General features: G+C 54.7%; 1 protein-coding gene across 1 annotated transcript in view; it reads right to left on the reverse strand.

The window, feature by feature from the left end:
* The window catches only part of CCDC102A (coiled-coil domain containing 102A), a 28,112-nt gene extending 16,872 nt beyond the window's left edge, over window positions 1–11,240 (reverse strand). Inside the window, exons 1-5 of the mRNA XM_065416771.1 lie at window positions 10,641–11,240; window positions 7,184–7,401; window positions 6,025–6,133; window positions 5,228–5,344; window positions 475–684 (exon numbers count right to left, since the gene is read on the reverse strand). Of these exons, the coding sequence (XP_065272843.1) occupies window positions 475–684; window positions 5,228–5,344; window positions 6,025–6,133; window positions 7,184–7,401; window positions 10,641–11,240 (1,254 nt within the window). The remainder of the gene's footprint in view (window positions 1–474; window positions 685–5,227; window positions 5,345–6,024; window positions 6,134–7,183; window positions 7,402–10,640) is intronic.
* Window positions 11,241–12,846: the final 1,606 nt, after the last annotated feature.

Genomic DNA, 12,846 nt, shown 5'->3' on the forward strand with positions numbered 1-12,846 from the left:
AAAGCAACCCCCAGAAACCCCCCATGATCACCTAGCCGGACTCTGGGCATTGTCCATGTGATGACTGGAGGTGTCGCGGCTTCTCTCCCTGGATGAAGGTGGCTGGGTTCCTCTGATCCCCTTTCCACCTCCCCCCATTGTCCTCTCGGTGAGATCCCAAAGGAGCAGAGAAGCCCACAAACACGGTTTAGCCTCCTGAGCTTGAACCCCGCCCTGAGGGTCTCTCAGGAGGACACTGAGGGTGGGATGGAGCATGGAGATGAGTTTTAATGGCTAGGAGCCTAGAGCCAACTGGGGTGTTACTGGGAGCGTTCCTGGCCCCAGATGCTCTCTAATATCAAAGGGCCCAATTCATCCCTGATCAATGGGGTTACCCGAGGCAGGAATTCCCCCCCCAAGGCTGTGACAGCAAAGGCTGACCACGGGCGCTTGCTATGCCCCCGCTGTTACTGACATTCTGCCCAACAGCCTCACCTTGTTCTTCTCAAAGAGCTCGGCCTGGATGGTTTTGAGGTCAGTGTCCAGCGCGCTGGCCGTCTGCCGGCGCTTCCGGGCCAGCACCTCCTCCAGGTCCTCAATCTGAGCCCGCAGCTTCTTGTTCTCCCGCTCCAGGTTCAGCTTCTCTGTCTCCAGGCGCTCGCGCTTCCCCCACTCCGCCGCGTTCTCCGCTTGCAGCCGCTCCATCTGGGTAATGGGGAGGGGACACACACCATGTCAAACCAGGCGGTTGTCATGTGTTAGTGACCAAAGGGCATCCTGGGGAGCCCTTAGCTATCCCATCTGAGAGTGATGCCCCTCACGGGTCATCAGCAAGGCTAGATCCAGGGCCTGCAACACACTCCTTAGCTGAAGCGGAAGAAGCCTGACTCCCTTGGCTGGTGGCAGTAGTAGACTCTTTTCTCTGCGGGCCAGCCAGTACAGGGAGATATGCCCACACCTCTTAGCCAGTGGCTAAAGTAACATCCCACATGGAGTAGCACAACTCCAGCCACAGCTGGCCTTGGGGAAGCTCCCCAGGGGTTCACCATTGAACTGGGTGTATGGGCGAGAGTGAGTAGACCCAGCCGGCTGTTGGTCCACTGGGTACTGGTGTCAGTACCCAAAGGGTGGATGTGACTCAAGACATCTCAGTTTGGACACTAACACAGATGAGGCCCCTCGTCTCCACCCTGCTGCGCCGCAGCATACAGGGCAGTCCCAATCAGAACCAACACCAAGGCAAAGTCCCCTTTCTCCCAGTGCTGGGCCCCTCCATACAGCTCTGCCAGGGGTCCTCACTCCTGACTTGCTGTACCCTCAATCACTGCAGGTCCAAGCCTCCACACCCAGCTCTACCTCCATGCTGACCCACAGCCCTCTCTGCTAGCCCTACACAGCTCTGCTGATGGATCCAGTCCTGCAGCGCCCCCTGCTGTTCCAGCCTTGGGCCCGCACATTACTCTGCCAGCGCCTCAGAGTCCTGGCTACACCAACCCTCACGGCTCTGCCAATGCGTCTCAGTCTTGACCTGCAGCGCCCCCTGCTGGCCCAGTGCTCTGCCTCTTTCAGGAAGATACGGCCAACTAATCTATTCAGTGGTGGCTTTGAGATGTGCAGACTGGGGGGACGGGGGGGGGGGGGGGGGGATCAGCCCTCCCCTCCTCCCACTAACCCCTTTTGTTCCCTAAATTCAGCCAAGCTTCGTTCCTCACTGCCCTGTGTCTCCCTCCCTCAGCTCTGTGCCTTTCTCCCCACTCCTCAAATGCCTGGAATCCTTTCTGCCATACGCCAAGCACCCTCTGTCTCTTCCAAGAAACCATCAAAGCATTCAAGCCCCAGTGGAGAGATCCTGCTTCGAGCAGCTTGCCGGTTGGGCACCAAACAGGCACTCAGGTGATCCAAGTTCCAGACCCTGCTCTGCAATACACTTCTTGTGTCTCTTAGTCTGTCTGTACAATGGGGTAACAGCCCTGCCCTATATTAAATGCAGTGGGGTGCTCAGACAATGGAGGGCTGTCTAAGTATTCGGGTATTTGACCGGCCCCAAAATAATTGGTCAATTGAGCAGCCAAACAAGGTAAAAAATGGTCAAGTATTTTATAGCACTGATTTATTAGAACAGAAACAACAGTAACAAAAAAGAGGGAGGCTTCAACTTAGATCAATACTGATGCCTCATGACACAAAATAAGTTACTGAACTGAGTTATTTTAACTCGGAAAAATGCAAAACAAGGAGATGAAGTGTTAAAGAACGAAAGCGCAGCACCACCCTGCTGGGGCACCTACTTCCTTGCTGCAGTGCCTGACAATATTCGGCTGTGGTCAAACAACAGGCAATCAGTTGACCACTCAATTGACACGACTTGACCGGCTTGCCAGGCCTACCCTGTACCATAGAGAATCACCCCCCTAAGTCAGGATTTGTACCGGGCTCCCCAGAAGCTCATGCTTTAGCCAATTGCACCAGTCAATCCTGCCCCAAAATGCAGGCTGAGATTCTGCTCTGGCATTACGGCTCATATGCTTCATGGTAATATGATGATGATATGATTGTGGCATAACAATGATGTGTTTTATGCAAGATAAGGCATGTGAGAGGTCGTTGGAAGGGGTAGGATTTGCTGAATATGGTTATCCAGTTTGTAGGCATGGATCATTTTGGTGTCTGAAGTTAGGAATATTGTCTATGCATCTATTACAACTGTGCTGCCTAGTGGGTATTCCCCAGGTGTAATCAGTCTAGGTGGCTGGCTGAGAAGGGCCATTAGGGAGAACAATAGGTCTTAGAAGCTGCTAGTCTCCCACCGAGAAGCCTTCCTGAGGACACTACAAACAGCCTCTGACACATGGCTGCTAGGGCCCTGCAGAGACATGTGACCAAGTCACCTGGTACTGGATGCCATCATAGAATTTCCATTGAGAGGCATGGGAACTAAAGTGGAGACAAAGGATTCCCGCCATTTGCAAATGCTATTTTAGGCAGGGGAGTGACATCATCGTGGTTCTCTTTCACTGACCCCTTCCCCCTCATCCAAGATGACGGCTGGAAAAACCTGAGAAACAAGGACTGAACTGCAGGAGAAGGGCTGAACCCAGGCTATACAGATTTCTAGCCTGTGAAAGGCATACCGGGGGTTTGAAGCTGCAAGCAAGTGGAGCTGGCCCTCAAGAATCTCTGCAAACTGCCTAAACCAACAATTAGGGTGAGAATTTGCTAGTCAGTCAATTTCTTTAATATATTAAGCTTAGATTGTGCTTTTGTTTTATTTGCTAGGTAATCTGCTTTGATCTGTTTGCTATCCCTTAGAATCATTTAACATCGATCTTTTGTAGTTAATAAACTTGTTTTTATTTTGTCTAAGACCAGGGTGTAGAAATCATAACTTGGGGCAGAAAGCTGTGTATATCCCTCTCCACACTGAGGGAGGGGGCGAATTTCATGAGCTTGCGCTGTCCAGTTCTCTGTGCAGCGCAAGATGGTATAATTTTGGGTTTATCCTTCAAAGGGGGGGGCGCACTTGAGCAACTGAGCAGTTCTTTAGCTGAGCCTTCCCATGCAGAGCTGATCTCAGCATCTGTGTGCGGGGCTGCAACTGGTGTGCCCTATGTGTATGTGTGCTGGTAAAGTGCAGTCTGAAGCCTGGGAAAGGGCTTGGCAGGTTTGCCACAGCAGTACAAGTTTATAGGGAGCCCAGGCTGGTGGGTCAGGTGGGCTCAGTGGTACCCTAGTTCCAGGTGGCACCCAGGGGGGAAACCCGTCACAGCCGCCTAAGGGATGTGGCTGCCTGTGACAGAGTGCTGGGAATCAGCAACTGAACCAGCACTCTGGCCACTGTTTAACCAATGAGGACCTCAGGAGGGAAAAATTAAGGAGAGGGGGTTCCTGATTACCAGATCAAATTGCGGCTAGGTCGCTAGTGAGTTAATTAGCCCCTTAACAAGGAGGCTGGATAAAAAGAGCACAGGAAAAAAGTGCAAGCAGGGGGAAGCACAAGAGAAGGAATGGCTAGGAGGGCCTGACAAAAGGGAGTTCCCTGGGAAGAGACACCTTTTCATTCCCACCTTTGGGGAAGGGGTAGTAAAGCCGCACAACATTGTAAATACTGTGACAGCACTAGTATGTAAAAGGTGGTGAAGTGAGACTGTGATAAATGAAGGGGGGGGGGTAGCTTCCTTTTATGGACACCCAACCAGCCAGTTAGCTATAAAGTCCCTCTTGGTGGCTGTTCTCTGCTCGCTTTACCTGTAAAGGGTTAACAAAGTTCCCCAGGTAAAGGAAAAGGAGTGGGCACCTGACCAAAAGAGCCAACGGGAGGGCTAGAACTTTTTAAAACTTCTCTTTGTTTGTGTGTTGTCTCTCTCTGGGAAAGAGGGGAACAGAGGGCAGCAGGAATGCTGTGTAAGGCTTGAACCAGGTATAAAAATTCATCTTCCATACCTAGAAGAAATTATTGGACAGGGCACATTTAAATAGATGCGATTAGGGTTTTTTTTTTTATTTTGGCTTGTGGACTCCTCTGTGCTAACCCCAGATGCTTTTGTTTGCTTGTAACCTTTAAGCTGAACCCCCAAGAAAGCTATTTTGGGTGCTTAATTTTTGTAATTGTTTCTTTTAAGATCTAGCAAAAAGCCTAAGTTCCAGATGTATTTTTTTCCTTTTTTTAAAATAAAATTTACCTTTTTTAAGAACAGGATTGGATTTTTGGTGTCCTAAGAGGGTTGTGCATGTTGTTCAGCTGTTGCCACCAGCTAATTTCCTTTGTTTTCTTTCTCAGCTCTTCCCCAGAGGGGGGGGTGAAAGGGCTTGAGGGTACCCCACAGGGAGGAATTCCCAAGAGCTCCTTCCTGGGCCCAAGGGTTGGGTTTTTTTTGCATTTGGGTGGTGGCAGCGTTTACCAAGCCAAGGTCAGAGAGAAGCTGTAACCTTGGGAGTGTAATACAAGTGGCCAGTATTAATTTTTAGAATCCTTACAGGCCCCCACCTTCTGCACTCGAAGTGACAGAGTGGGGATTCAGCCTTGACAGAGACCCTGTAAATAAACTGCATGGTGGTATCTGCATGAGGAAGATCTCCGAGCGCTCTGTGCAGAGCCAAGACGACGGGAGCCATGGGTACCCTGTCACAATGCCCAGTTCTCATTCATCTTCCTGCAAACTGGGCTTCCAGACATGTTCCGGAGGCTTTGAAAATCTCAGCCATAGCCGGGAGATGCTGCAATCCTCCCGCACACCTCACTCGCTCTCACCTCCGTGCGCAGCTCTGCCAGCTTCTTGTCCATGCTTGAGCGAGCCCCCAGCTCGTCCTCCAGGTCCTCCGAAATCCGCCCTAGTTCATCCTGGTGGAGCTCCTTCAGGATGTTCAGCTGTGGGGAGACAGACGCAGAGCGGTCACCACAGAACCAAACAGGCACCAAGTCCTGGGCTCAAACAGAGGGGGAAACAGGAAGCAGCTTGGGATTGATTTAGACCCAAAAGGGGGCCGGGGGTTAGTTGTACCCAAGGGCATTCAAATCCACTTCTCAACTGGACCCACCTGTGATGCCACAACCCGTGCTGGCAACCCTCCCTCTCCCACAGACCTGCTCTGGCCTTGTGCAAATAGCATCCGCTGGGCCACTGGCACGCCAGAGTGGGCTCAGAGTCACTGCCCATGGCAGCAAGGAACGTCCTCTGCACTAACCCCGCCTGTCCCTCCCGTGCCTTGCAGCTCAGATACCACGGGCAGGGCCGGCTGCATACCTGGCCAGATTGATGGTGAGAATTCACAAGAGTAGAGCATTTGGTCAGGTGCCCACTCCTTTTCCTGGAGCCGGGGCTCCCCCTAGTGGATATTAAGTACTAATGGTCTCAGGGCACACACGACGGAATGAAGGGTGTGATGGAAACACCCCCCACCTCCCCATCCCGCAGCGCGGGCTGAGTTTTCGGCCACCTCGACTGGGCAGGCCTACGTGCACACAAGTGAGATCGCTACACACGCGCGCCCTTCAGGGCGTGAGGGGCCCCCGCTCCTCTCCAGGGCCACAGAGACGAGCTCGCCCACCTGCTTCAGCACTTCCTGCTTGTTTTTGTTCAGCTCCTCGTACTTGATCTTCCACTGGCTGAGCTCGCCCTCCAGCTTCTCGATGCTCTTGCTGAGCGACAGCTTGTCCCTGGAAGAGACAATGGGGAGCCGGCTCTAGCAGGGCTGAGGCAAGGAAGGGCTCCAGACATGGGGGTGTCCAGTCCATTCCTAGAGGGGAGGGGAGGCATCTTTTGGAGGACACCTTAAAACCACAGCTCTGGCCTCCCGTGGCCATGAAAGGCTGCAGTCGCCACCATGGGGTGATTCCACGGCTGCTCTGTGACTGGGGGTCGGGGGGGGAAGAGTCTTTTCTCCCATGGGCCCCAGAGAGCTCCCAGCTACATGGGCTGAGTGCTGGAGAAATCCTTTGGCCCTTAAAGCATTCAGGTAAGAGCCTCAGCTGGCCTAAATCAGCCAAACGCCATTGACTTCAGTGGAGCTGGGAGTTCTGAAACCGAGCTGGAGCATCGGAACGGGGGGGGGCAGGGCCTCATCACTTTTAAAAGTGGGAGGGCCATAAGGACGAGCGACGGGGGGGGGGGCAGAGAGGAGTGAGCAGGGGGGCGGGGTCTTGGAGGGAAGAGGTGGCGCGGGAGCAGGGCATGGTGGGGGGGAGGAGGAAGAGACGGCATGGGGGTGGAGCCTCGTGGGGAAGGGAAGGGGCGGCGTGGGGGCAACGTCTCGGGGAGAAGGGGTGGCAGGCAGGGCCACGGTTCTGGCGCTGGTGACCCCCCCACTTTTAGGGAGCATCCACTGCTCCTGATACTGAGTGCACTGCATTTTTCCCAGACGCCTGCTTCGATGCTGGGTTTGGTTTGCACAAACCTGCCCTTTGGGTTGATCCATGTGGATTCACACCCTTTGAGTTTTGGGTGCATATGGCTGCCCCAGTTCAAAGCAAGACTCTGGAAAGCACCAAGCATCCCCTGCTCTCAGGCTGAGACCATGACCTGAGCAGCCAGGCCACGTGGGGATGGTTTGAAGCTGGACTCAGATCCTCTAGAGAGGTTTGCAAACCATAGGGAACCTGAGGCAGGTTTCAAGTCCAGCACTTAGCTGCCAAGGCTAAATATGAGCCCCCTGGCTGCCCTGGGTGTCATGTGAGCGGGCAGGAAGTGATGCAACAGGAAGCACTCACTCCCGCTCCTTGAGCAACACTTTCTGGGACTCATCCAGCCTCAGCTTCAGCGCAGTCACTTTGGTGGCATCTTCCTCGATGACGCTCATGTCCTCCCAGAGCAGCCGGTTCCTCTCCGGGCGAGTGAAGGACGTCCGGACGCTGACTGAGCTCCGCTGGTCCCAGCACTCGGGCCCTTCTTGTTTGCTCTTCAGGATGTTTTCCATCAGCTCGAACTCCTGGAACGACACGGAGGATCGTCAACAGCATGACCACGCTCCCAAGCCATTGGGCTTTTCAAACATCCAGGATAGATCCTGCGATAGACACAGCCATCCAGTCACTTCCTTCCCACCTCCCCAGTAGTCTGTCTCCTCGGGCACCACCTTCGCCCAGCTCCTACCGGCTGGCCCTGGCAAGCCCCTTTTCTGAAAGAATTGGCCCACCAAGGTCCTTGCTCAACTGGGTCAATGCCGCCTGCAGCGTAGGAAACCCAAGACCAAAGGAATATGGACACCAGGCTGCAGGGGGAGGGTGGGCTGTGCTAATACCAGGGATATAAACAGTGCTTTGGGGACCGGATCCTCAGCAGGTGGAAATGGGGGCAGCGCCACTGAAGCTGGGGATGAGGGCTTTGGGGTGTGGGAGGGACTCTGGGCTGGGGCAGAGAGTTGGGATGTGGGGGAGAGGGCTGCAGGCTCTGGGGTGGGGCCGGGGATGAGGAGTTTGGGGTGCAGGAAGGGGTTCTGGGTATGGGGGGGCTCAGGGCTGGGGCAGGGGTTTGGGGTGCAGGAGGGGGTCAGGGCTGTGGGTGCAGACTCGGGTTGGGGCCAGGGATGAGGGGTTTGGGGTGCAAGAAGGCGCTCTGGGTATGGGGGGCTCAGGGCTGGGGCAGGGGTTTGGGGTGCAGGAGGGGATCAGGGCTGTGGGCTGGGGCCAGGGATGAGGGGTTTGGGGTGCAGGAGGGGGCTCTGGGTATGAGGGGGCTCAGGGCTGGGGCAGGGGATTGGGGCACAGGCTTACCTCTGGCAGCTCCCGGTCAGCGGCACAGCCGGGGTGCAGAGGCAGGCTTCCTGCCTGTCCTGGCAGCACGTCCGGCTCCTAGGCGAAGGCACACAAGCGGCTCTGCGCAGCTCTCATTCACAGGCACTGCCTCCCCCAGCTACCATTGGCCGGGAACCAGCCAATGGGAGTGTGGAGCTGGTGCTCAGAGCGGGGGCAGCTCGCGGAGCCCTGTGGCTCCCCTGCCTAGGAGATGGACCTGCTGCTGGCCACTTCCGGGGCGCAGCACGGTGTCAGAACAAGTAGGGACTACACTGCCTTAGCCGGGCAGCACCGCCGACGGGACTTTTAATGGCCCGGTCATGGTGCTGACCAGAGCTGCCGAAACCCAGTCCCTTCCATTCCGCAACCCAGTACTGGGTCGCGACCCACAGTTTGAAAACCACTGCACTAGGCCACATTGCCTAAAATGCATTTTTTGGGATTCTGCACTGTTTGACTGTACAGAGTCCAATCAACATATTGGCTTCACACTGTTTGAACATAAGGAAATTAAATGCAAAAACCTTCGTTAACCGCATGTCATGCTTGAGATTTTCCATACCCAGGTGTCGGGTGATTCTAAGTTACGGTCGCCACAACCTCTGCATCTCTGTCCCATCACTCAGATCTAGAAAGGCATTCAAATGAACACCCCACCCCATATAGAACTGGAGGGGGAAACACCGTGGCAAGTTACAGTTGCTGTGGGAACTGTATCATTGAATGTTCTGATTTTTGCGCCTGTACAATCATCAGCTCAATGATCCATTCAAACAGGCCTTTACTTCTAATTCACAGCACCATGCAAGTGCATTTCTTTTGATACAGGCCATCTGGTCCTTTTGAAGAGGGACAATCCCTATTAATTTTCTTGAGCAAAATTAATATTATTTTTCACTCTGCTCCTGCAGGAAACAATCCCCATTGAGTGCATTTCAGTGGAGTGGTAATGACTTTATTTCCCCCCCCATATACCACTATGAATAGCTTCCAAATGTTGGCAGATGAAACCCGGCAACCCAAGCATTCATGACAGGGGCCAGCAATGGAGATTTGCCATCAGACATCAGGATCACACCCCTAGTCCAGCACAAAAGAGGAGGCAGCAATCTGACAAGCAGGACACATAGCTGGACAGCTGACCTGATGCCTTTATATAGATCCTTCCCTTGTCTCTGGAGGAGGAAGGGACAGAGGGGTCTGGTAGACTAAGCAGGATGGTGAGATGAAGCTAAACTCAAAGCAAGGGAGCATGCCGAGCTGTCCTGCCCCTAACCGGCTGTGTGCGCTCTGTCTGCCCAAGGGTAGAAGAGAGGAACAACCAGGATCTGTTTTGCCGAGGCACAAAACTCCAGTCCTCTGGCTGCCCTTCCAGATCTCAGACACGGTGGCCGTTCGTGTCAGCCTCCGGCTGGGAGAGGCCTCCCTTATAGCTAGCGGGTTATGTGGATGAAGGGGAATAGTCTGGATCTGGTGTCTGCCCCCCCCTTGGAATGCGCTCAGGATACAGCCCCTGGCAGAAGGAGAACCCAGAGTGGAGTTCTTGCGCATTTCGAAGGGACTCAGGGCACAGAGTTGCCTCTGGGAGAACTTCATTTCTACCCCCACGTGGAATGGGCTTTATGTTTCATGGCTGAGACACCACAGTGCCAGGTGTTACGGAAAATGCTAGGTACACCTGCCTTGGTGCAGACGAACGTGGAGCAGGCTCTGGGTATAATCACTAGGAGACTAGCCCAAAACAGATTTCCTCGCCGCCTGTGAGTGGACTCGGGATAATCCCCAGCCGATGAGGATCCTGAATTTGGTCTCTCTGGGTCGAGAGGAGAGTCTCAGCTGGGTCTTCTTAGTATAGCCTTGGGGCACAGGCACCAAACCACCCGGCTCCTCTAGCAGGGACAGGGCTGTTCCCTGATGACCACAATGCAAATACATTTGCTCCTCGACTGGAAATGTTACAGCTTGTAAAATCCCTGCTGGTCCCACCCCAGAGCCCCCCAGCTAGCCAGGGAGGAGAGGGTCCTAGCACCGGGCCGAGCAAGGGGGAGACTGGGAGGGGAAGCAGGGGACAGGACTACCAGGGCGCGTAGGAGTCTAGCCTGCTTTGAAAAAAACACACCCTGTTCTGAGAGCGAACGTCACTCCCAAGGCCCGTGGAAGCTGTTCGGGAGGGGGGTTAGTAGCCAAGGAGAAGGGGCTGATCATATGGACCCTCCTAGTCACAGATGGGGAAACCGAGGCACAGAGTGGGGAACTGACTTGTCCAAGATCACCCAGCCGGCCAGGGGCTGAGCCTGGAACAGAGCCCTGGTTCCCAGTCCAGTGCCTTGCCCACTGGATCATGCCGTGTCTACCTGCGGGCGCATCCATTTGCACACAAAGGTGCCGTGCATGCGCTGGGGGTGATGGAAACTGTCCCCTTCTCCCACCTCACCTTATTTTTACTCAGCTTATCGGAGCCCACATCCCGCACGGGTTCCTGCTCCTGGGAGCCCTCGTTCTCCTTCTCCGAGGCCACCCTGTTGTCCAGCTCCTTCTCCTGCTCCTCCTCGCCCTCCCCTTTCAGCCGCGCCACCTCCTTGCCGAGCTGCTCGTTCTCGTTCAGCACCTCCTGCCGCTCCCGCTTGAGGCTGGTCAGCTCCTTGGTCAGGGTCTCCAGCTTCTGCCGCAGCTGGCGCACCTCCTCCCGGGCTTTGTTGCGCTCCGCCCGCACCTTGCTCCACTTCTCCCGCCAGTTGGCGGTGCAGTCCGACCACCAGCGCATGGTCTTCTCCATCTGGGCCGCCCGGGCCCGGGCCTCCTCCAGCTCCCGCAGCCGGAGCTCCTCCCGGCTCTCCCAGTCCCCGTCCAGACACACGGCGCCCAGCAGGGGGAGCTGGGGCGGCCCCGGCGAGGGCGTGCCACTCTTCGGGGTGGGGGGCATGGAGTCCGGCAGGCTCATCGTCTCAGGCTGGGGGCTGCCGAGGATGTTGAGGAGGCTGGTCCTGGAGAGCTGAGGTGAGTCTGCCAGGCGAGAGCTGGTACTTTGACTCATGGCGGCCTAGGGGCAAGTCCACCTCTCAGATTTTGGGTTACAGCAAGTTCTCTCTCATCTACTGCCACTGGGCAAGCGGTGGGGAATGCTGGACCCAGACTTGCTGTGCACAGACATACAACAGGGGAGCAGTTACAGCGTTAGTTCAAGGGGAGCCCTATCTATCCCAGGTCAGAAACAGGCCAGGCATGATGGGCTGAGCAGCCAGACCCCCTCCAAAAGGTGCCTCAGACGAAGAAGGGCAGACATGATCCAGCCTCTGCTGCCTAGCCCCTGGGAGGCACAGCAGACGGCACCCCAGCGGAAGGGAAACGGCCTGTTACCTCCTCGCTGGGAGACAGCTGGCAGCGGAGACTGGTCATGCTCTTGTTTTCATGCGTGGGAGACACTTTTCTTGCTGGGCTAGTTTCTCAGGCGATGAGATGATCCTGGAGCCCTGAAAGGAGGAGGAGAAAGATGAGACGTACAAACAGCTGCTTGTTCCTCAACCCAACCCAGAACTCTGCACTTCTCATCTCACACCTCAAGCTCCGGTAGCAACACCCCGATGCATAGCTTTGGATTGATTGAAGGGGGACCTATCGAGGGGAAGGGCAAGAGGCCACCTAGCACCAAACTGGGCATCATGGGAGAGAGGACAACTGGGAAGGGACATACTGGTGCTTTGCTGCTTCTGTAGTTGACACTTGGAAATGCTGCTGCTATTGACAGCAACTAGTCACTGCTCAGGTTCTGATCCCAGCTAGCTGTTCACTAAGGCCCCAGGCCAAAAGTAACCGGTGATTCTGGTGGCCTCAGGTTTTTGGAGGCCCAACTTGAGACATCTTGAAGGGGGCTGATTTCCAGAGGGTGGGTGCTCGGCGCTTTCTGAAATCATGCCCCTTTCAGGCGTCTCAAACCGGGCATCCCTGATTGCTGGTCATGTTTGAAAATCTTGGTCACATTTTCAAGCGGCCACTAACTTTGGATACCCAAAATGAGAGAGCTAGGGCATCACTGCGAGGAGGTGCTGAGCAACCCCAACTCTGGTGGAAGCCAGTGGGAGTTGTGGGGATTCAGCTCCTCTGAAAACCAGCCCCCAGGTGTCTCCAGCTGGCCCCCAAAATTGGGAGCCCCCTTGTGACTGTGTTGATCTAAACTTTCCTGGGGTTCTAATATTATGGAAAGGAATTTGGTTTTGTCTCACTCTCTTCACCCCAAAGGTCTCCTGCAGCAATTTCCATAGGGATGATACCATGGTCTAGGTAAACTTTCTGTTGCCTCAGCACTGGGGGCTGGACTAGATGACCTCCTGAAGGCTCTTCGCCCTATGCTTCTATACAGGACAACGTGACAGTATTAACATTTGCTCCCTCAGTAATTTCCAGTGTACAAGCTAAAACGTGCCAGCCCTGCCCACTCTGCCTGGAATCTAGAAATCCAACTACATCCTTTCTACCCCATCCACTACCAACGGAAAAGATTCTCTGGTCAGAACTGAGCCTGAAATTCTACTGATGTGCCAACCAGAATAGAACCTGTCTCACCTTCCCAGGCTAAGAAGAGTAAAAACGTGTTATGCCAATAGAGTAGACACAAAGGGAGCTGATCAGTCATAGATTTCAAG

Source organism: Emys orbicularis, chromosome 14 (assembly GCF_028017835.1).
Source record: "Emys orbicularis isolate rEmyOrb1 chromosome 14, rEmyOrb1.hap1, whole genome shotgun sequence".
In the NCBI taxonomy this organism is placed as follows: domain Eukaryota; kingdom Metazoa; phylum Chordata; order Testudines; family Emydidae; genus Emys; species Emys orbicularis.